We start from the raw sequence: 22,654 nt of genomic DNA, 5'->3' as shown, positions 1-22,654 counted from the left end.
GTAGATCAAATTACAATTGTAGACCTCGACACCTATTACCAGTACAATTGAATATATGATCACTTCAGATAGCTCAAAGCAGCAACACACAAGGCATCCACACCAACGCGCATAGTCGGCTGAATGACCGGCGCAAACAGCGCAGAATGATTCCCAGCAATTTCCTCCGTGGTCCCCTTGACACTTGCCTCATCCCAAAGCTTCTCATCAATCCCGCCCAGAAACCAAAAGCTACACGGGATATCCCGACACGTCGCCAGCGTCGAAAAGTCCTCGCTAACATTCGTCCTCGGTGTATCCCCATCAAAGGCCTCTCCAAAATACTCCCCAAACTCCTTCTTCAGCGTCGCCGCAAGCGCATCCTCATTCACCGTCGGCGGAAAGCGCCTCGTGGGCGTAAAAATCGGCTTCTTCGGCGATCCACTAGCCACACACTCAGCCTCGACAATCCTCTTCACAGAAGCAATAATCTTCTCGCGCGTCTCAAGCTTCACACTGCGGAAATCAATGCCAATATCCGCGCGGTCCGCAATGATATTCTCCGTCTGGCCCGCCTGGAGACTGCCCACCGTCAAAACACCCAAGTCCGACGGATCCACCTCCCGACTGACAATGCCCTGCAATCGGACAACAATATGCGCCGCCAGCAGCACCGGGTCAATAGTATGATGCGGCAACGAGCCATGCCCCCCGCGCCCAAAGACCGTAATCTTCATACTATCCGCCGCAGCCATGATAGTGCCGAAGCGGGACCCGATCGTCCCCGCGCGCAGCCGCATGACGTGCTGCCCAAAGGCATAGTCCGGGATGGGGATCTTATCATACAGACCGTCATTGACCATAGCCTGGGCGCCGGCGCCGCGCTCCTCGTTCGGCTGGAAGACGACGATGAGGGTCCCTGACCAGCTGTCGCGGAGACGGACCAGTTTCTCTGCTGCGGCGAGGAGACAGGTTATATGCATGTCGTGGCCGCAGGCGTGCATGACGGGCTTCTCTACGCCGTCGGCATCGCGCATTGTGACGGTGCTGGCGTAGGAGAGGCCGGTGATTTCTTTCACTGGGAGGGCGTCCATGTCTGCCCGGAGGAGGACGGTCTTGCCGGGCCCATTTCTGAGGACACCAGCGAGACCGAAGCCGCCGATGTTGGTGTGGATGTCAAAGGCATGTAGTTCGGATAACTTGGCGGCGATTGTTTGAGAGGTGGATTCCTCTTGGAGCGAGAGCTCGGGGTGGGCATGGAAGTACCTGTAGAGGTCCTCATAGGGGGCCAAGTCCAGCGAGGCCGACCTGAGGATGTCTGATACTGCAGTCTGTGCCATTTTCAGGTGTTGTGTAAGACGGACAGAGATGTTGTTTCCCGCGGAAAGAAGCGAACCCCGCGGTGGGGCGGTGACTCACTGGCTTATTCTATGCTTATTCTACATGCTAAGCTTGATATGCTAATGCTGGATATGCTGATACCAGTGATAGGGTAATGGATTGGCTAGCTTAAACTACTACGCCCAATAGTGCTCTCTGCAACATTCCCCCCGGCCATCTTGACCACCCAGCCTGCACTCTGGCGGACCTCCACAACCAACCGGAGTCGTTCCTTGGGAAAGAGAGTAACATAATTATCAGACCAAAGGACCGGAGCCAGTTCCTCGCCATTCGGATCCTGCGCAGTCAATCGCAGAAAGAAGGCAGGAATTTCGCCCGTGTTTTCCAGTTGAACTTCTATATGGGTCAACGTAGGCGTTGGTCGGGCAAGTACAAAGACGTTCGTCTTCACTGTTGCAGGGGAAAGTCTACTCAAAGCCGTGAAGTTCGCGTACGATGCCACTGGGGTCGTATACCAGTTTGATGCGTCCCAGTCGAGGGCGTCAACATGCGCGGTCACCCAGTAGACATTCCGACTGAGGGTCGTGTTAAAGTCATCAGAGAGGACCAGCCGCAAGAACGCAACGTCGTCTAGCTTGAGTTTTACAATTTCAGGAATTGACATGACTTCTTTGGAGGAAGTTGGTGCTGTTTCGGCCGTCACTTCGCGATGGACCAGCGTCGTCCCATTGGTATCAATGAGGTCTGCAGTGATACGGCGCACACCTTTAGACTGCAAAGAGTGATTGATCAGGTAAACGCTGTTTGATCCATAGTCTAGTGCGACATGTTCTTGCCGTGCGCCCACTTTGACTCCGAAATATGCACCTGCTGGTCGAAGATAGTAGTCGAAAAGTTGCCAGTGTAGGCTAGGCCACGCACTGTTGAGCATCCAGTAGATTACACCGGTTGCTGGATGAGATGCATTCTGTCGGGCTGCAAAGGCTTCGAACTCTGCCCGAGTTGCTTCATAGTCCATGATCTGGGCTTTCAGCACATAGTCCTCTAAGCTCGTCGGTCGGCCATATCGTTCCATCAACGCCTTATTGTAGATTGTTCGGTTATGGAAAACACTCCCGGCGGGCGAGAGATGATAGTGTCCAGCACTCGTATTCGTCCAAAGGGTTTCCAGGTCGGTGGGAGACAAGAAGCGACGTAGGCTGCTGAGCTCAGGGGTGCCAACACCGGCACCTTGCTCAGAACCGAAGCCAAAGGCTGCACCAATCTCGCTGCCATACCAGTAGTTCGGAGGTACCCAGTCGTAAGGACCTTCCATCTTCATCCCCGAGGGCTGGAGCTGACTTGGATGACCGCGGCTGCTAGCTGAGGCAATGACAGGGTTTGGCCAGTTCATCCGACGAAGGGCAGTCATGAACACTGTTGTCGCACGTTCGTCGGGCCAATAGTCAGAGCCAACAAGGAATGCAAGCATGGAAGGATGCGGTTGCATCATTTCTGCTTCGTGGAGCATCGATACGTATCCAATATCGTAGTCTTCGTCGCGCCATTTGACGCCTTGGGCGTCTTCATTGTAGGTCCAACCCTCCCACTTGTCACAGCATTCCCATCCGGCAATAACCATCATGCCCATGCGGTCTGCTAGGTCATACAGCTCGGGATGCTCTTGCTTGCCTTCGAGCCGGACGGTGTTGAGCCCCATGTCGAGCATATAGCGGAATATCATCTCGAGACGCTGAAGATCAAACCGCAACAGCAAGTCTGGCGCGTATCCAGCGCCACGAACGTGAAAGGGGTGACCGTTTACCGTAAACTCGTTCTCGCCATGACGATTGAGTGAGGACCCGACACTGCGGAGGGCAAAGTTCGTAGGTGCGCTCAGGTCGGAGAGGGTGTTTGGCGACAGCGAAACATCCAGCTGGAGCTGATATAAGGGCTGTGACCCCCAAGCAGCCGGCCACCAGACCTTGATTTGTGAAGTTCCAAGAATTGCATCCAAGCTGACAGTTGAATTCGAACGCGGCGGCAGCTTCACACGCTTAGAGAGAGCAATGGGCTGCGGACTATCTGGTAGACGAATGATGCCGCGTACTGTAGCATCCTGGGCTTGGGTTCCATAGTTGACGAGATCTGTCTTGATTGTGATGTTGACGGCGAGAGGCTCCTGCGTGTCATGGCTAAAGTTGCTGGTAACTCGAGGAGATGAAAGCGAGACAGGCCCAATGAGCTTGAGATTAACAGCCCTCCAGACGCCCATGCCCATGTCAGGGGGATACGGACTCCAGTCTGCCCAACCGACTGCTAGATCCTTAAGGTAGTCTGTTGGATACGCCTGGATGAGCAGCGCGTTGACGCCGGGGTGAATGAGACCCGTGATGTCGTACGACCGGCCGGCATAGGCGCCATTCTGGATATCCTTGGAGACAACCAGCTTACCATTTAAGAACATATCAGCCTTGGAGCTGACGCCATGGATGTAAAGGATAAGGCGCTGGTCTGCTGCCAACAGGGGGACCAAGAACTCTTCGCGATATAGCCACGGAACGTGGAAATCCGACTGGTTGAGGTTGGACAGGTGGTCGGAATAGAAAAGGTCTGATTCATTGTAAACGCCGGCTTCAACGAGTCCACCGAGGACTGTAGCCCTGTGGCCGATGCGATACCATGACGAGACGTCTGCCCCGGGGAGAGACAGCTCTGTCAAGTTGCCCTGTATATGGCGCGTCGACTGGATATTCCAGCCGGGTATAGTCAAGCGGTCGCCGGTGTTTTGCAGGGCCATGGCGATGCCCACCAAATAAAAAATAATTAGTGGAAACATGTTGTGCTGGACGAGATGTTGACTGAGAGGATGTGGAAGGAGGACGGTGCGATGGAGAGCAACTGCAGGCGCAACAGAAGACGCTAATTTGGCCAGTACGACTATAGACTGGCATTCATGCTATAGACTGCACTGTAGACTGAACTATAGACAGCACTAATTCTATGCACGGTCTTAATGGGTACTGCAGCTTCTTGTATTCATATCGCGACAGCAAAGTTATGCCTCTGCGATAAGCTCGTAGAACGGGTCGGACTTGACTTTGAATGACACAATTTCACACCGACGGAGTAATAAAACCTTGCATTAAGGTTGGCCGATAGTTTATTCTTGTCAGGCTTCCTTGAACTATTGAGTTTGGGTCGTTGGCTGGTGACTCTGATCTGCGGGAGGATGAGATTAATCGCCACCCCAGATCGCGTTCCTGAAAAAAGGATCGAAAAGTGAAAAAGGATCGGTAAGTGAAAAATGGATCGGGAAAGGGAGAAAAGGCGATCCAGGGCACGGAGCGAGTAATAAATGTGATTGGAAGGTCTGGGCAGGGATGGGAATGCAGGACAACAGGCACAGCCCTCGCTCGGACAACGCAGGTATTGGCTTCAACGAGACTCTTTAACTCTCAGCAACCATGTGGAATGAGTCCCCGGCCCAACATTCCCAGCAGGAATGCCAGTGGCCTGACATCAACAATGAAATCATATAACCGATCGCACCCCTTGGTCGCTCTGTTCTCTTCCTTTCGCCTGCTACACCTGTCCTCGACCCTCATGCATCCGTCGTGGACCAGGCCACAATGAAGACAATATGGCAGCTGCTGTTGATATCCCTGGTTCCGGTCCAGGCGATCGAAATGAAACTGGATGATATTGGTAAGGTTTTGCTGCCCAGGTAGTCGTTGACAGTACGGCTAACAGTTGCAGCCTCCGTGAAGAAAGCATGTCAAACAATCGCAAAGAACATGGTCTCATACTATACGGGCTACGAACCAGGCGATGTACCAGGAAACCTCCCAGACCCGTACTACTGGTGGGAGGCCGGGGCGATGTTCAACGCTTTGATCGACTACTGGGCGTACACAGGCGACGACCAGTGGAACGAGATCACAGCCCAGGGTCTCGTACATCAAGCAGGCGACAACGGCGCATTCATGCCGTCGAATCAAAGCAAAACGGAGGGGAACGACGACCAGGGGTTTTGGGCGTTCGCAGCAATGTCGGCGGCAGAGAGGAACTTTCCCAAGCCACCAGGCGATGGGCCTGACTGGCTCGCGATGGCTCAGGCGACGTTCAACACCCAGGCCAGCCGATGGGACGATGAGCACTGTGGTGGAGGGCTGCGCTGGCAGATATTCACCTGGAACGGGGGTATGCTGGACTGATCTGCAAATTCCATTGACGCTGACATGAATCAACCAGGCTATTCGTATAAAAACACCATATCGAACGGCTGCTTCTTCAACCTGGCGGCGCGACTAGCGAGATACACAGGAAACCAGACGTATGCAGACTGGGCGACGAAGGTATTCGACTGGACGCAGGATGTCGGGTTCATGACGCACGATTACCTCTTCTACGACGGAGCCGATTCGCAGGACAACTGCACGAAGATGGACCGCGTCCAGTGGACGTACAACAACGGCGTATACCTGCTTGGTGCTGCCGCGATGTATAACTTTGTATGTTTTCCAGTCCGTATGAACGTTCAACGCTGACGGCGTAGACCGACGGAGATCCGAGGTGGAAAGAACGAACAGAAGGAATCCTCAAAGGTGCAGATGTCTTCTTCGCCGATAAGCCCAAAGACGTCCTGTACGAACGAGCCTGTGAGCCAGTCGACACCTGCAAGGTGGACCAGCGATCGTTCAAAGGATATCTCGCCCGGTGGATGGCCGCGTCGACGCAGCTTGCGCCATTCACGTACAACATGGTAATGCCGAAGCTGCGCGCCTCAGCAAGTGCCGCTGCGAAGACATGCGCAGGAGGGCCTAACAACAACTCATGCGGGCTAAAGTGGACGGAACAGAAGTACACCAAAGGGCCGCTGGATATCGGGTTGGAGATGGCGGCGCTGGAGGTGATCCAGTCCACGCTGATCCACAAAATAGAAGCACCGGTCACCCGAGAGGATGGCGGACTCAGCCAGGGGAACCCAGCAGCAGGATCGGAGGACGACCGACCGACGCTGCCCGACATGGTGACTCGGAATATCAGCGTGGCAGACCGAGTGGGGGCAGGCATACTGACGGTGCTGATGGCGGCGGCGGCGATATCCACAGTCCGGTGGGCGCTTATCGATCCGCATACCTGACCCGGACATGACTGGTGCAATCTGCGGGTTCCGGGGCAGTTACTTGCGCGGAGAGTGTGGAGGACGAGGGGAGAACGAGAGGGCGAGAGGACGGGGAGGGGTTGGAGGAGGGGAACCTCGGATGATGCTGTATAGCCGGCCTATATAGACTGTCCAGGCTGCACAGCGCTCTCTCGCACGCCACTTACTGTTTTAATCCTACTTGTATCTACTTTTCAACATGGGATCTGCTTCTCCTGAATTCCAGATCCCCACCCACTGCAAGGCCGGCGTTATCGAGGACGCCGGCCCTAACTTCAAGGTCAAGGTCGCCCAAGTCCCAGTCCCCACGCCAGGTAACCCTCCTCACCCAATTCCTCTCCAGTCCTAACCATACAGGCCCGGATGATATCCTGATCAAGCTCAACGTAACCGGGCTTTGCCAGTCCGACCTGCACTACATGCTCGACGACCTAGGTAATCCCCACCCTCAACTTATCAGGACACAACTAAGAGAACGAGGCATATCAATGTCCACATTCGGCGTCTGCTCCCCCGGCCACGAAGGCGCCGGAATCGTAGTCAAGGCCGGTGCAAATGTCAAGAATTTCAAGGTCGGCGACCGCGCAGGGATCAAGCCCATCATGGACACATGCGGGACATGCGATTTATGCTGGAGCGACAAGGAGACGTACTGCGCAGGCGTAGTCCACACCGGCCTCATGGTCCCTGGTAACCCCTCCTTCACCCCCATTAGCATTTCAAGTTGAATTGGAAGATGAATTAAACCTCCAGGGACGTACCAACAATACATCGTCTCGCCGGCCCACTACGCCACGCCCATTCCCGACGGAATCCCCGACGAGGTTGCTGCGCCGGTGATGTGCAGCGCATCCACCATCTACCAGTCCCTGACGGAATCGCGCCTCCAACCTGGCGACTGGGCTGTATTCCCCGGCGGCGGCGGCGGCGTAGGGATCCAGGGCGTCCAGCTCGCAAACGCAATGGGGATGCGCCCCATCGTCGTAGACACCGGGGAGGAGAAGCGGGCGCTCGCCTTGAAAATGGGCGCCGAAGCCTTCGTCGACTTCAAGCAAGTCCCCGACGCCGCAGCAGCCGTGATTGAAGCCGCAGATGGTATTGGCGCGCATGGGGTGTTTGTCACCGCGCAGGCAGCGTACCCTACTGCGCTCGCGTATCTGGGGCAGCGGGTTGGCGGCGTGGTGATGTGCATTGGGATTGCGCCAGCCGGGTCCATGACGATTCCAGTCGATCCGAATGCGCTTCTGTTTAAGAAAACCAGGATCCAGGGGACGTTGGTTGGGAGTCGGCATGATACGGCGAGGGCGCTGGACTTTGCGCGGAGGGGGAAGCTGAGGCAGATCTGCGAGGTTTATCCCATTGATCGCTTGCCTGAGGCTGTGGATAAGCTGCGAAAGGGCTTGGTTGCTGGCAGGATTGTTGTTGACTTTAACCAGTAGCATGATATCGCGGCGAATGAGTATTGTTGACTATACCAAGAACATTACAGTTTGCTAGAGTAAATACTGAACAGCGGTTAAAGCCATTCAGTGTAGAGGAAATTGGGTATATTGTTCGTAAAGTCATCTATGGATATTCCTGACTACTCGCATGTGCAAATAACGAAAACAACACTGCAGCCTCCTGCGCAAAGGCCTGTTTCCAGAACGAAGGCTCCTGAGTCTCACGCAGCGCCAGTCTATAGCACTTCTGGAGTAGATTCAACGTGCTGCTCCTCTCGTCCTTCTCCATCTTCAGAGACACTGCCATAGCCATATATACGTGAAACCGAGCCATTGATTCCGAGCAAGACCAGTCAGGAACCGTACCGAGGGTTGGCGCCTGTTGGTGGTGAATGATATTGAGGAACTCGAGCAGCTTGAATCGGTCGAGCGGATAGTGGGCTAGAGGGTAGGCTGCGAGTTGAATTTGGAGAAAGAATTTATCGATCAGGGTCTCGGCCTCGAATCTTGTAGGTTCCTGCAGTTCTGAATCAGGAGATGTCGAAGGAATCTCGAATATACCGGACTCCAGCTCGGTGTCTGTCAGGCCGTAGACGGAGAGATCGGGTGCAGACGCCCAGTCCGTGTCAAGACCCAACGATGAAATGGAGGAGCTGCGAGACCTCGATGGCGCTGGGAGGCTCCTCGGCGATAGATACGGCATGAGCCCATGGTTTGGCGATGGAATGGCAGTTGTTGGAGGGGAGACGGCAGTGCCGGAGCTCGGTGGACGCAGCCCAGCACCCAGACCGTCGGATATCGGGTTTGGCCTCGCTGGGGCCAGTGGACGGAGCATTGGCGAAGGAGACAGCGATACTGGGGATACTGGCGACATCGAGTCCGCGTAGTCGACTACCTGGATGCTCGGGATTTCCAATGGCGACGGGCTGCCAGGGTGGAACTGGCTGAATGACTGGTCCATTGCGACGGCCGGGCCTGGGGAGCCAAAATCAACATTGAATTGAACATCCGGCGACCAAGCCTGAGGACTAGGAAGGCCAAATGGGCCGGAGTTATGGCCCTGCGTGTTGAAATCGGCAATCTGGGCCTCGAGCTGGCGCACTCGCTGCTCCAGCGCCTGGGTATCGTTCTTCTGGATCCGGACACAGCTGATGCGAAAGCGCCGACACGTCGCACACGGAGTCTCGCCATCGCAGCGGATTTTTCTCCTTCGACATCGCTCGCAAGCTGTTGTCACCGTCCTCCCCCTGCCAGACCCCGTCTCGCCCGCCATTTGAGGCTGCGATTGCCCTGGCTCCGCAGACGTCCGAGGCACATTCATAACCGCAGCTGCTTAGCTCTCCCATGCATGGCGGAGGGAACAGAGATCTGGGTCCTAATGCAAAGCTGCTGACGAGCGAGGCTGACACTGGCAGTGTGGTGGTTGCGGCATTAGCGAGGCCACGAATCTCACAGAAGCAGAAGGCAAAGGAACCAAACACCCCGCAGACTATCGAATGGCGACTGACGAGGCTGACGCAGAAAAAGAGCTGAAATATTGGATTTGGGCGATGCAGATGGTACAGAGTACTTTCATTGAGTGGTGGGAGCTCTAGACCCCGCCGTGCACTGCCACAATGCCAACCCGGAATCTCAGCCAAATGGCCAGTCTCGCCTGATCGTTTTGCTCATTGTAACCGGAAATTGAATGATCGGCTTGCAAAGGCCGGAATGTGAATCAAGTGGTGGCGACTGTGTATCAGGTCAGTGCAGTCAGTGAAGGCAAATTAATATATACCACCCGACGCATCGAAGACAGATGGGGGCTCATTTTTGTATCTGGATCCGAACCAGCGACCGTAAGCTGCACGGACTGTAAGACAAACCTTAGTAAATGGCAAATGCCGATTGCATTCCTTCGCATGCTGGGTGGAACGGTGACATTGACCGAGTATCTGCTGCGGCATACGCATCCCTCCATAGACCTTGGCGACTCGAGGCTTTGCATGCTAGGGTTAGTCTCACGCTATCGTATGCAAGAGGACGGCATTTTCCATCCAGAAAGGCTTGGAAACGGTCAAGTATCCGCCTTGCTTGTCAACTGTATGCCCTGTCCTTGAAACCCGTAACCGCCCAGAGGAGTCACCAGAGAACAGTCAGAGATGCACGATCGCCAGTGGGAGGTTGCTTCTTGTATCCACGAGACCTGCCACGGTACGAGTCTGACAGTCTGACAGTCTGACTTCGTCCTGCAGGAACAACTCTGGGTTTGAGGTGCCCGTTGCAGTGCCTGCTGACGTCGACAAAGCTGACAAGCAAGCCGATGATCCGATCTGCCTGAAACGAGGCGGCGGTTGCCAAAACACGAGTGTCGATTCTGCGACTAAAGCGGAATATGCACCGGCTGGTGGTCGATCTTGGACTCTAATGCCAATGACCTGCAGACCACGTGGGGGGATACGTCGGGGAATGGGGCCCCGTATCAGGTTCTTTCATCCAGTGATTCAGGTGATTCAAGACTTGGTGTAAACGAGGCCTAGACTACTCGAAGAGAATGGGAATACGCACACCCTGCGCCATTTCCACGCAAGACAGCGGCTGCGAAACGGGCAACAGAATGCGAATGCGAGAGTGGAGCTGGTCCGATAATAACGCAAGTCGCGAAGCTGGTCCAATCAACGAATTCGCCCAGAAGAGTTCGGAATAAAGCCAAGGGTGAGAAGTGAGGAAGCTGATCTGCTTGGCTTGCAGCTCCTGGACCCTGAGCGGATCTCCACCCAGTACCAGAGGGTAAAAATTTCAAGACCGGCCTGAGCCCGCACTGCGCCGTGCCTCCGGAGCCGGAACCAGGGAACCTGGAGGTGCGTATACTGCATAGTAGGAGGGAGCCGTCGCCGAGGCCAGTTTAGTGGAGCGTAGGCCCTGATGACGGAGCAAAGGCCGCTCGCATGCCGGGACAAGGGCTTGTGTGTAGGACGAGCTCCGCACTGCCATGGGATGACTCCGATGGTGTGCTGAAGACGTAAGCGAGCAGATGGCATAATAGTGAACTAACTTAAAAAGACATCCTCCCAAGACCCTGAAACAGCTGCAGGCGCGGCGTTCATCCGCACCCCTTGACTGCTGGGCGTCCTTGGCTGGCCAATCCAAAACCCTAAGCCGAGTTCGTATTGGGGCTGTGCAAATGTTAGCAATTCCTTTTAACCAATGGAGCGTATCGTCCAAAGGCCTGTCAATCGTGTCTCCAATGGGAATTCCGGCTGATCCGACTGTACTTGTACTTGAACGAGATGGCGTCGTCAACTGTGCCGGCCATCACTGTCGAGGACCCTGTCTGTCTCTCGTCCAGTGTTACTTGAGTTAGCACATACTGACATAGTCTACTCCAGGAGCCAGCGACAAACTCCCCCGATGTCTCGCTTCAACATCCCGATGCGACGTCCCGCGAGCGATCGCTGAGCAATCTAACGGCGGTGGACAGCGAATATACCGGTCGCGATCGAGCGATGAGCGGCAGCACAATGGCAGCCAGCAGCGCCGGGCTCGAGGTCCCGAAGGACAAGGGCAAGCCATCGTCAAGTCAAGCGCCGAGCGTGTTTTCGGCCGACGAGCAGGGCGAGGCGCTGCGGCCAGACCCGGGGACCGAGGCAGATTTCCAAGTCGACAATAACCCATTCGCGTACTCGCCGGGGCAACTGAACAAACTGCTGAATCCAAAGTCGCTCGCGGCTTTGCTTGCACTGGGAGGATTGTCTGGACTGGCGAATGGGCTTCATACGGATATCAGCACGGGTCTTAGCACGGAGGAGACAAGGGCAGCAGATGAGAAACATACTGCTGGTGCAGGGTCATCAGGAAATGACCTTTCCGACCGGATCCGCGTGTTTAAACAGAACGTTCTCCCCGAGAGGAAAGCGACGCCGTTATGGAAGCTGATGTGGCTGGCCTACAACGACAAGGTTCTGATTTTGCTGACTGCAGCGGCAGCGATTTCGTTGGCGTTAGGATTATACGAGACATTTGGAGTCGAGCATGAGCCGGGCTCCGGGATGCCATTGAATTGGGTCGAGGGATGTGCGATCTGTGTTGCAATTGTGATCGTGGTAATGGTGGGCTCCTTGAACGACTACCAGAAGGAGCGCGCGTTCGTCAAACTCAACAAGAAAAAGGAGGACCGTGAGGTGACGGTGGTTCGGTCTGGCAAATCGGTTAGGATATCGGTTCATGATGTATTGGTTGGCGACATTCTACATCTGGAGCCTGGAGATCTCGTCCCTGTTGACGGCGTCTATATCGACGGACATAATGTCAAATGCGATGAGTCGTCTGCCACTGGCGAGTCGGACCAGCTCAAGAAGACCGGCGCAGAACAAGCTCTTCGTCTACTGGAGCAGGGACACACCAAGCAGCAGGACATGGACCCGTTCATCATCTCCGGCAGCAAAGTCCTCGAGGGCGTGGGAACGTGCCTGGTCACCTCCGTCGGCGTCAACTCCAGCTATGGCAAGATCCTCATGGCGATGCGCCAGGATATGGAGGCGACTCCATTGCAGAAGAAGCTGGATCGATTAGCGAGTGCCATTGCTAAACTAGGAGCCAGTTCTGCTATCTTCCTGTTTATGATTCTGCTATTTCGCTTTCTAGGAACCCTTTCCGAGAATGGTCGCACTAGCACGGAAAAGGCATCGCAGGTTATTGATATCCTGATTGTTGCTATTACAGTCATCGTCGTTGCTGTTCCTGAAGGCCTGCCACTGGCAGTGACTCTGGCACTGGCATTTGCAACCACGCGCATGGTCAAGCTGAATAACCTGGTTCGAGTGCTGAAATCATGCGAGACAATGGGGAATGCCACAACAGTCTGCTCCGATAAAACTGGGACTCTTACGACAAATAAAATGACAGTCGTGACTGGGACGTTTGGAGATGATGACTTTGACGACAAGAACCAGACTGGAAAAGAACACCGCTCAACTGCTTTTGCAAGCTCCCTCACGCCGGAACAGAAACAGGCAATTATTGAATCTGTTGCAATCAATTCGACCGCGTTTGAGGGCGAGGAGAACGGCATGCCTGGGTTCATTGGCTCCAAGACCGAGACTGCACTGTTAGGGTTTGCCCGTGATGTCCTGGGAATGGGATCCCTCGCAGAGGAACGCGCCAATTCGACAATTATCCAGTTGATGCCCTTTGATTCCGGCCGGAAATGCATGGGGGCCGTCATTCGATTGCCAAATGGGACATACAGATTCCTTGTCAAGGGCGCTTCGGAGATCCTACTGGGATACAGCTCAACTGTCTGGATGCCAACCGGGCAGATTGAACTCGATTCTAGCGAACGTGAGAGACTGGAGCAGGTTATTCTAGACTACGCAAAGCAATCCCTGCGCACAATCGCCTTGGTCTCTCGAGACTTTGCAGAATGGCCGCCGAAACACGCACTCAACCCCGATGACTCGTCCGAGGCAGACCTTGGCCGTCTCCTATCTGACATGGCTTTCATGGGAGTTGTTGGTATCCAAGATCCCATCAGGCCCGGTGTCCCCGAGGCCGTGGCAAAGTGCCATCATGCTGGGGTGACGGTTCGCATGGTCACCGGTGACAATATGGTCACGGCCAAAGCCATCGCAACCGACTGCGGCATCTATACCGACGGAATTGTCATGGAGGGACCTCACTTTCGTACCCTGTCAGACGCCGAATTCGACGATGTTTTACCTAAACTGCAGGTCCTTGCGCGCTCTTCACCAGAAGACAAACGGATTCTTGTTACCAGATTAAGAGACCTGGGAGAGATTGTCGCAGTGACAGGAGACGGCACCAACGACGGCCCGGCACTCAAGGCGGCCAACATCGGGTTTTCTATGGGCATTTCAGGCACAGAGGTTGCCAAAGAGGCCTCGGCCATTGTTCTCATGGACGACAACTTTGCCAGTATTCTCACAGCCCTGATGTGGGGACGCGCTGTAAACGACGCCGTCCGCAAGTTCCTGCAGTTCCAGATCACCGTCAATATAACTGCTGTCCTCCTGACTTTCATCTCATCCGTGGCGGATGCGGAGATGCGCTCTGTCCTGACGGCAGTGCAATTGCTGTGGATTAACCTCATCATGTAAGTCTGTCCGCTGTTTTTGGCAATACATACTGACTCTACCAGGGACTCTCTCGCAGCCCTTGCATTAGCAACTGACCCTCCAACCGAAGAAATCCTCGACCGCAAGCCCATAAAAGGCGGCGCCCCTCTAATCTCAACCACAATGTGGAAGATGATAATCGGACAGTCCATCTTCCAGCTCATCGTAACCCTAATCCTGCACTTCGGCCCCAGGGAGCAATTCCTCGACTACCCAGACGAAGTCCGCCGCTCGGTCGTCTTCAACACCTTTGTCTGGATGCAGATCTTCAACGAGTTCAACAACAGACGGCTGGACAACAAGTTCAATATCTTCACTGGTCTGCACAGGAACTGGTTCTTCATCGGGATCAACTGCATCATGGTCGGGTGTCAGGTCGTCATTGCATTCTACGGTGGTGCTGCATTCAGCATTGTGCGCATCCACGATGAACAGTGGGCGATTTGTATTCTCGTCGCCGCCATCTCTCTCCCCTGGGCTATTGTTGTGCGGACATTCCCCGATCCCTGGTTCCACGCCATTGCGAAGTTTGTCGGAACTCCGGTCGTACTTGTATACCGTCCTTTGAGTCGTGGAATGCACCGACTAGGAGGGAAGATGAAGACTCTGCGAAGGAAGGATGACCAGGACAGCTCAGAAGATGAAGCTGATCAGGATTCCAGAGACAACGGCTTCAACCCAGAGACCGAGAAGCCCGACGATAGAAATGTCTGATGACACCGTCTCCTTATGATTTCCCTTTCTTCTTACTTTTCAGTGCGTGCTTGATAACGTTGGATCGGGCTAGCTTTGTATATATTGCGCCAGGTTTTAGATTGATACGATTATTATTGTTAAACAATTCTCTACGAACTACCGTAGCTAAGATTTGCCGTAACACCATGGACATTGCCAGGGCAGCAGATATTAAATGTCCTTATCGAAGTATCGAACAAATGATGTCCTGAAAGACTTGGGCACCCCCTGTCGGACTCCTTGTAGATTTAATTCCGTAGGACTGGCCTCTCGGTCTAAGATGGTTAGAGAGCCAAAGTCTTCACGCTCGACAGCCAGGTTAACGATTTCCTGCGTTATCTCAAATTCAGGCACGTATTTGAGGACAAGACTCAGTATTTCCCCATTGCCAGACTCAATGGCATCCATGACTGTCTTCTGTGAAATCTTAATAGGGACGCCCCTTCGCAGGAAAGTACGCACGAGGCCATAACAGTCGTCCCTTGACTGCACAGCGGCATCTAGCACCGTTTGACATAGGCTTTCGTCCTCAAGCCGGTCTAATATGAGATTGAGATTGTCTTCCGCGTGTGCTGCTTCCAGGAGTAGTTCAGGACACGGCTTAACGTCTGGAGCAAGGTCCCATATGAGTTTGAACTTCTCGGCGCCGCTTCCTTCATTTCCAGCTGCGGCGACCACCATTTCACGGGTGACAGGGCCATCGTACAGCCGCAGGACATATTTGAGGACATCCAAGTGCGCGCGAGACGCTGCTGCTCGGAGTACTGACCCAGAGGTATGTGCGATCCCACGACGACTGAGGATGAGTTTCAACATTTTCAGGCTTCCTGATGTGGCACTCTCCAAGTCTGCATCAGTGAATGTGAAATTTCCAAACCGGCTCTCAAGCATCTGTAGTATTTCATAGCCCGAATGATCGTTGCAAATGACTGCTTTCCTGACTTCAGCAGAAGGCGGCTCCAGCATACCCTCTCGATGCAGGAGCAGCTTGGTCATTTCGTCTCCAAATAGACGGTTACTGACTGCACCGAGCATCATATCGCAGGATATGACGGGGCAGCCATGGCGATCTAGAATCTTTCTGATGGTCCCGTCATACTTCAGCTTCTCCAATGCGCATCGCACAACGCTGTCGGTAATTTCCAACTCTCGATGCTCATCCAGCATCCGATTAAGCCTTCCATGGTCATTCCAGTCCATCTTTAAACCAGCCAGGAAGACTTTTTCGCCTATTTTCGTACTGGGTTTGAGGGGAAGGAGCACGCCCATTGTCTCTTGGCCCCTGGACCTGTTGCGAACACACCTTACCAGCATCCTGTTCCAGGTCTCGTCATCGACTGCATCATCTAACAGGTTCACTAGGAGCGTGACAACCCTATCCCCGTCTCTATCATTAGCCGCAGCCAGTTCAAGTAGACGAGGTGTGACATTTGCACCGCTGGCCTCGAAGAGAACCTGGAATACCTCTTTGTTCGCGTATAGGGCACCGTACTCAATGGTGCGTGGAGCAAGGATCCATCCCTGGTCAATAAGTCTCTTCACCATCTCGGGACTTTTGCTGTTGCCCACCCCCTGCATGATAGCAACCTCATCGACTTCAATTTCCCCGGCACGCTCGAGGAGGAGCTCAATCATGGGCAGTACATGTGGCCCTAAGTAATCCTTGAACAAGGCCGTAGCGATAACATCAGAGGTAATCATCGCGGGGTCCGCGCGGTCAACAAGACGCTTGAATGAATCAAAACCCATGCTTCCAATAGCGTTTGAGAGTATGTTCGACGTGATCTCCAAGTCTGGAGCCCGGTCAAGATAGACATTGATGCAATCAGAGGGCCGGCCATTGTCCTCCACCATTTTTGTCGTGATTTGAAGGCCCCTGTTATGGTCGAGCAGCATTGAAATGATCTCCGGTCTCCTGGCGCGCGATAACATGAATTCGGTCACTTCAGCAGGCTCGAGCAGCTTCAGGAATTCTCGGACACCGTTGACATCACCCAAAAAGACCATCTGGAATACCAAATCTTGCAGCAGATCCCTGGTGTTCGTGGTGTCAAGAAGAGACCTGAGGACAGAGTGCTGCTGGTGGGTGGCTGCAGCCATGGCACACTCCGTCTGCAAGTGGGCACTGAGTACTTCAGGTCTTTCCATGCTAACGATTTCGTCAAAGCCATAGCAACTGGCCAGAAATAGGGCTCGATCGGACGATTGCTCATGGTCATAAAAGAAATTCTTCATCGCGAAGGCGTGCCGCCTGATGCCCAAGAGACGGTGATAAGAACGCCACCAGCGGCTTACAGGGCAGTTTTCATCGGAATCATCAAAAAGAAAATAATGCAGAAGGCGATTCAGATGTTTACTGTCCGCTGTTCGATTTGCCCCTCCAGCAAGCTCACAATGCTCACCCCAAAACCTGATGCAGTAGTCGTGGATGCCCTTTGTATGGGATTCGACTTCTGAAAAGGGTATGAAAGTAGAAGCATCAAGCCCTAGCTCTTCAACAAACCGACTGGCGCTGGGGGACCCAGAACAACCGATCAATGTGAGTAGAGATATCTCCGCAGCAAATGAATTACTGGATGCAACGCAGTACTCCGGTTTCGTCTCCAGGAACTCTCGGACCGATAGATGGGCGAATCGGAAGCTCTGCACTCCCGACTCGGTGGTATAGCTGACGACAAAGTTGTTCAGAAGGTCCAAGATAACGTCTTCATCGAAGTCATCAACGTCTACATCTAAGAAGGCCGTGATAGCTTGAAAGAAGTCTTTCTGAGGGAGAGTTTCTCGAGAACATAGCATCCACTTCAGAGCATTTTGCATTACAGACCGAGCTGTATCTTTGGCACTCTCAAGTGCCCTCTGGTAGAGGTCTTCATACAGCATACCCAAATCACGGGGGATTCGAGACAGCTCAGAGCGAACGTCCTTTTCGAACTGAATCCCTCGGAGGCTTGCCAGCTGCAACTCGGCCCACCGGAACCTGTCTCATTAGCCTCTTTGAATTATAAGATCTCCGAGAGGAGTTGGAAACTATAGAGAACTTCAAATAAAGACGGGAGTGACTTACATTCCATTGGCCTTGGAAACAACATCGTGCTTGATAAGCTGTTTGAGCTCCTCCTTCGTGGCTGGCTGTTTGATACGACCAAGCACCTGCTTTTTGGCAACCATTCTCTCCGTTTCAACTTCTACAAACTTCTGGATATCTTCGCTATTCTCCAAGGCCGTCACTTGAATGCCAGTATGATCCTCGATCGACAATCGAAGATCGCCTTCTTCGCGTGAGCTAACGAACACCTTGACCAGGCTGGTAGAATCAGCAACGATATCATTCAGTGCATCCACTAGTTTCCATCTGGTCTCTGGATCACACTCGTCCAGCGCGTCCAATACGATCGTAGTCCTGTAATAAAGATTGGTGAGCTCCAGGATTAGCTCAACGAGCTCTGGTATAGCAAGGACCTCCCTCGACCCATCAACCGAACGCAGCTTGTTATACAATGCAATCGTCGGAGGAGCAATGGGACAGTCAGAGGAGGTGCTGGAGAGTTGACGGGCGATACATGCCAGTACCTTCTGCGGGTCTGCTCGTTGGGGCTCCGATGTATTCCGTGAGCAGTAGAAGTATGCCAGGGAGCAGCTTTGATCTGGACGGGCCAGCTCCATACTGTCCTCGATCACTACCGAGGTCAAGCAGCTCTTGCCCGCTCCTTGTGTGCCGTGTAACCAGAGGAGTGAGTTTGTGCTGTCGGCTTTCCATTTGACGAATTCAGGGTGTTGCATGATCCAGCTGCACGTTCCATCAAGAACCCTGTCTTTGATGGCCCTGTGGTGGTCACCGTATCTCTGCGACGAGATCCAGTCTAGTATTTCCTTTCGCTGCATGTCTGCACCATGCTTAGCGGATTACTTGTTATAGAAGAAATGAGGCATACTGTCAAGATGATCCTCCATTCTATCAAGCTGGTGTGCCATATTCAAGATAGGCTGGTCTATTCTCGCGAGGGCCTCCCTCAATGCCGACATTTGCTTCATTTCCAATGACAGATCCGCAATCAGGGCTGCGGTATCATGGTTAATTTCTGCCTCTACCAAGCTGGTGCAGCGGTCTGCTTCTTTCTCATGGGTTTCCAGTTTCTCCATCAGGTCATGGAGGTCGCTCTTGGCCAGCAGGCCACTATGCAGCATGCGAAGTGCGGTATTCTCCTCGAAATATCGTTTGGCCTTGGCCAAATAGGTGAGCGTCGTAGCATATAGCAGGATGAGGGCCTGCTCCAGCTGCTCAGCCGCCTCAGAGCCACGTCGCAGATACAGTTTCTCAATGATCCTGTAGCGAGCGGTCATCCTTGATATTCTCTCGGCGGCTTCCACGGCGAAATCGAATTTCTCAAAGTCGTTGATTGCAATCTATTCCAGTGTTAAATGATCAAGTCTTCATATACCCGGCGCAGCAAACAGACCTGCAACAAAAATCGCGCGCCCGCCCAGGGAAGGCCAGCGAATGCCGGATCAAAGTGAACAGCCTGGTCCCCAATGCCCTTGAACACCTCGAGCCAGTGCGTGGTCTTTGCGATGAGATCGCGCACGATGATCTTCTTTCCTTGCCCTCCCGGCAGTTTGAAGGACCATCGCTTGCGAACGCACATCTCATACGCTTCTCGAGTGGTCTGCCCAAACCCGTCGAGGACATCAACTCGCTTGCTGGGGTCGGTGACGTCGCCAAATGCGAGGAGGAGCGCTTTATCGGCCTCGTCCAATTTGGCCAGGGCGGACAGCCAAAGATCTTGGCTCTGGCCGTCCATGGCGCATACAAATAGATGGCAGTGGATGGTTGTAATGTGGACGCGAGAACAGTGGGCTGGGCTGATACGCACATTTGGCGGGGGTTTTCAGCTGAAAACTACCAGTTAACTATTCTAACGATCGCCTTCGTCTCACTGGCCACTGGGAGATCATCCTCACGCAAGCTCTTGAGGCTGAGCACTGCCCCACCAGGCTGCTTGTTGAGCGGGATGATGTCTTCAACGGTTATGGAGGGGACAACTGACTTATTCGATGCCTTCTTTATGAGTACACAGCGGGCAATTTCGGTGCCTATTGCATAATGGGGTGTATGGTAAAAAACAGCATGCCTATTTCTGAATTTCAATACAAACCGGGAGATAGTACATAGCTAGCGTAACAGGACATAAGTTCATAAAAATCATATACTTGTCCCCGGCAGGTCATCTACCCAAGGAAAGGGCCAGGTAAAGCTATTCAGATCCAGCGAGTTCGCCAAATCCATCGACTGCTCCGGACTAAGCTCGTAATGCTGTCCGCTCTCCGAAATGCCCGGCGCCAGATAGCTCCCAGGGGCAGCAATTGGGGCATGGTCTACGGAATCAGCACCACCACCTGTCTGGGGTGTAGAGAGAGTCCCTGGTGGTACCGCCATTGGGGCGCTATCCTTCGTCAATAACTGGGAGAGCTCGTCATCCAACTGTTGGAGCTCCGACTGAATTAACCTTGCAGAACGGCTGCCACGGGTGGACATGTCGTCCAGAACGGTATAGGCACGCTGCGCCCAGGGTGAATGATCGATGAGCAGCGATGGATCAATCGCGGCTGCCATTAACAATGGGATCGTTGAAATACAAACTGCGTCCATATCGAACGGGAGAAACGCGTCTAATGTTGAAGTGAGTCTTGATTAGCCGCTTTTCCCTGGCCTACTAGGATAGTGAGCTCACCAAGAAGTCCCTGGTCAAGTAGGCTGGACAGTATTCGTAGAGTCTGTTGCGAAGACTCTACACAAACCTGGAGCAATGCCTTTACAGTGCCAGATTGAAGCCAATCCATTAGGGCGGGTTCAGACTGGCCGAGCTTGGATTGAAGAAAGATATACAACAGCGGTCTAGTGGTAAGTATGATACACTGGAGGTCGAATCAGCATGAGCTCTTAATTCCAGATGGGCTTTCATACCTGGTGCTCGAGAAGGTGCAAATGCGCTGAGACGCGAGAAATACCCCCCATGGAACCACTTCCATAGAGATCAAAGGAGCAATTAAGGCGCTCAGTGACGCTCGCGATGTCTCTAAGAACCGACTGTGTTGCACTCAGATACCTACTATCCACCTTTCCCCCGCTACCGTAGACAGCTACAGTCAATTAGCTAGGGAAACCCCCAATGGTAGAAGGAGATGCCTACTCAAGTCTACTTTTGCCAATATTTGACACAGGGTAACCTGCATCTCCAAAACGCTCGTCTCGCTGTCCTGATCCGACATTGAGGGCAACGAGGCAGTTATGCTGTCCTCTGAGATCCCCATCGGGACGCCTTGAAGAGACGACATACGGCGCTCGAGCACATAGACAGTCCACCAGACCAGTCTGCATCGATTCACATAGGCCCGGTCAAGGCAGAGTCCGTGCATCTCAGTATACATACCGTGTTCTATGGCCTGACGTAGCGCAGTGCCAATCTGGCGGCATTAGTGTCCATCACATACAGGACAACAATTGTTCTTACCATTCGATATGCTGATCCACGCCGGTCAACGGACTGCAGGTAGAGCGCAGCACAGCACAAGACCTGTGTCGTCTCAATAGGGTCGCCGTCGAAGAAGGTAAAGTCCGGCATGCAGTGCATCGCTTGGACAAACTGATCTGACCCCGGAGGATTCCGTGATGTCGTCGAGCGAACGAGGAAGCTCTTTCCAAATGCTATGATCAGAAGATAGTGACAGAACCACAAGGGCGAAGCTCGAGCTACTTCTGTAGGGTTCTGCTCAAACTCTGTGAAACGCTCCATGAACTGCGCCTCGTCGATTAGATAGAAGAGGTGTCCACAATGGAACTTCACTGAACTGATGAGATACCTGGCAAACTCTGGAGTTGGGAGGTTGGACACGTCAAATGGATTCGAAGGGGACTTTGCCTTATTCCCATCCCATTTAAGATCGTAGACATGAGTGTCAAAAAGCAGCTTGTTTGGGTCTGGAGCCAGAGGGAGGCCGGTGAGTTTCATATGGGTCATTTCCAACACTCGCCGGCCAAAGGACCATGTCGACGACGTACCCATGAATACTATCATGTTGTCAGCATTCCATATGGCCCTAGATCATGGAAGGCGCACCTGGTCGCCCCGTCGGGCCTGGGACCCAGTCTGTGATGTGAAAAGCTAGAGGATTGGTGAGAGGGGCCTTTGCTCCTATTACATCTTGGGGCTTAAACGTCCTTTCGGCTTCTTGGTGTACCTCTGCATCCTGAATGCCAGTGTCTGGTGTTGGTAGTGCATTATTGCCTGGCGACATGTTAGTGGTTCATATCCGGTCTCCACGTATTCAGCTGGCACCGATACTAACATGACGGGCTGGATGGCTGCTGTTTCGATTCAGGTGACTGATATTAATTAAGCCTGTGCTGAAAGGTCGCGATCCGGTCGTGGAGGTCACTGAGATATCTGTATCGCCCGACAGGTCAGCGATGTACACTATAGATGTGCAGCCACTTGCCTGCGAGAGACCAAAACGCGCTGTGGGTTATCGAAATCGCAAACTGCATTGCGCTTGCTACACTGATCGCAGGGATCCGAGCCCGTGCATCTGATCTTCTGGTCGCGGCATCGTTTGCAGCTGCAGCCTCGTTATACATGTTACCACTGTGCAGGTCACCTGGGTCATAGAGAACGCACGCTTTGGAAACACGCCGACTGACCCGCTGCGAGCGTCGTGCGGGGCCATCCCTGGGTGCAGCGGCAGCTCTCATTGCGATATCAGCTGTAGAGACTGGAAAATACGTTGTGTGTAGCAAATGCAGGGTGTCAGCGGGGTAAAGCGGTCTCCAACGGGACTACCGAGGCTATCAAACTGTGATCCTATACAGGCAGGAGTTTCCGATATCTCTGGCGTAGCTCAAC

At 53.5% G+C, this 22,654-nt stretch overlaps 8 protein-coding genes across 8 annotated transcripts; 3 read left to right on the top strand and 5 right to left on the bottom strand.

Moving 5' to 3' along the window:
* Positions 1 to 59: 59 nt before the first annotated feature.
* Positions 60 to 1,319, bottom strand: APUU_81023S (M20 family metallopeptidase; the record flags this gene model as incomplete). Its single annotated transcript, XM_041697369.1, has 1 exon — positions 60 to 1,319. The coding sequence occupies one exon, from the start codon at positions 1,317 to 1,319 to the stop codon at positions 60 to 62; it is 1,260 nt and encodes a 419-aa protein (XP_041562906.1).
* Positions 1,320 to 1,483: 164 nt separating this feature from the next.
* Positions 1,484 to 4,099, bottom strand: APUU_81022S (putative glycosyl hydrolase; the record flags this gene model as incomplete). Its single annotated transcript, XM_041697367.1, has 1 exon — positions 1,484 to 4,099. One exon carries the CDS (start codon positions 4,097 to 4,099, stop codon positions 1,484 to 1,486), a length of 2,616 nt encoding a protein of 871 aa, XP_041562905.1.
* An 832-nt stretch (positions 4,100 to 4,931) lies between these two features.
* DCW1 (glycoside hydrolase family 76 protein) lies at positions 4,932 to 6,445 on the top strand (the record flags this gene model as incomplete). Its single annotated transcript, XM_041697366.1, has 4 exons — positions 4,932 to 5,007; positions 5,059 to 5,502; positions 5,554 to 5,813; positions 5,858 to 6,445. 4 exons carry the CDS (start codon positions 4,932 to 4,934, stop codon positions 6,443 to 6,445), a joined length of 1,368 nt encoding a protein of 455 aa, XP_041562904.1.
* A 220-nt stretch (positions 6,446 to 6,665) lies between these two features.
* APUU_81020A (zinc-dependent alcohol dehydrogenase) lies at positions 6,666 to 7,905 on the top strand (the record flags this gene model as incomplete). Its single annotated transcript, XM_041697365.1, has 3 exons — positions 6,666 to 6,780; positions 6,824 to 7,156; positions 7,220 to 7,905. The coding sequence occupies 3 exons, from the start codon at positions 6,666 to 6,668 to the stop codon at positions 7,903 to 7,905; spliced, it is 1,134 nt and encodes a 377-aa protein (XP_041562903.1).
* A 127-nt stretch (positions 7,906 to 8,032) lies between these two features.
* Positions 8,033 to 9,229, bottom strand: APUU_81019S (uncharacterized protein; the record flags this gene model as incomplete). The annotated part of the gene is made up of 1 exon (XM_041697364.1): positions 8,033 to 9,229. One exon carries the CDS (start codon positions 9,227 to 9,229, stop codon positions 8,033 to 8,035), a length of 1,197 nt encoding a protein of 398 aa, XP_041562902.1.
* A 1,948-nt stretch (positions 9,230 to 11,177) lies between these two features.
* On the top strand, positions 11,178 to 14,735 carry PMC1_2 (cation-translocating P-type ATPase; the record flags this gene model as incomplete). The annotated part of the gene is made up of 3 exons (XM_041697363.1): positions 11,178 to 11,219; positions 11,277 to 13,999; positions 14,045 to 14,735. The coding sequence occupies 3 exons, from the start codon at positions 11,178 to 11,180 to the stop codon at positions 14,733 to 14,735; spliced, it is 3,456 nt and encodes a 1,151-aa protein (XP_041562901.1).
* Positions 14,736 to 14,927: 192 nt separating this feature from the next.
* APUU_81017S (uncharacterized protein) lies at positions 14,928 to 19,555 on the bottom strand (the record flags this gene model as incomplete). The annotated part of the gene is made up of 4 exons (XM_041697362.1): positions 14,928 to 17,733; positions 17,821 to 18,640; positions 18,689 to 19,160; positions 19,214 to 19,555. The coding sequence occupies 4 exons, from the start codon at positions 19,553 to 19,555 to the stop codon at positions 14,928 to 14,930; spliced, it is 4,440 nt and encodes a 1,479-aa protein (XP_041562900.1).
* A 401-nt stretch (positions 19,556 to 19,956) lies between these two features.
* Positions 19,957 to 22,049, bottom strand: APUU_81016S (fungal specific transcription factor domain-containing protein; the record flags this gene model as incomplete). Its single annotated transcript, XM_041697361.1, has 6 exons — positions 19,957 to 20,423; positions 20,486 to 20,669; positions 20,719 to 20,894; positions 20,945 to 21,218; positions 21,266 to 21,822; positions 21,872 to 22,049. The coding sequence occupies 6 exons, from the start codon at positions 22,047 to 22,049 to the stop codon at positions 19,957 to 19,959; spliced, it is 1,836 nt and encodes a 611-aa protein (XP_041562899.1).
* Positions 22,050 to 22,654: the final 605 nt, after the last annotated feature.

The sequence above is a fragment of the Aspergillus puulaauensis genome, chromosome 8 (assembly GCF_016861865.1).
Source record: "Aspergillus puulaauensis MK2 DNA, chromosome 8, nearly complete sequence".
Taxonomy (NCBI): domain Eukaryota; kingdom Fungi; phylum Ascomycota; class Eurotiomycetes; order Eurotiales; family Aspergillaceae; genus Aspergillus; species Aspergillus puulaauensis.
Note: the sequence above shows the minus strand (reverse complement) of the source record. Positions and strands in the feature narration are given on the sequence as shown.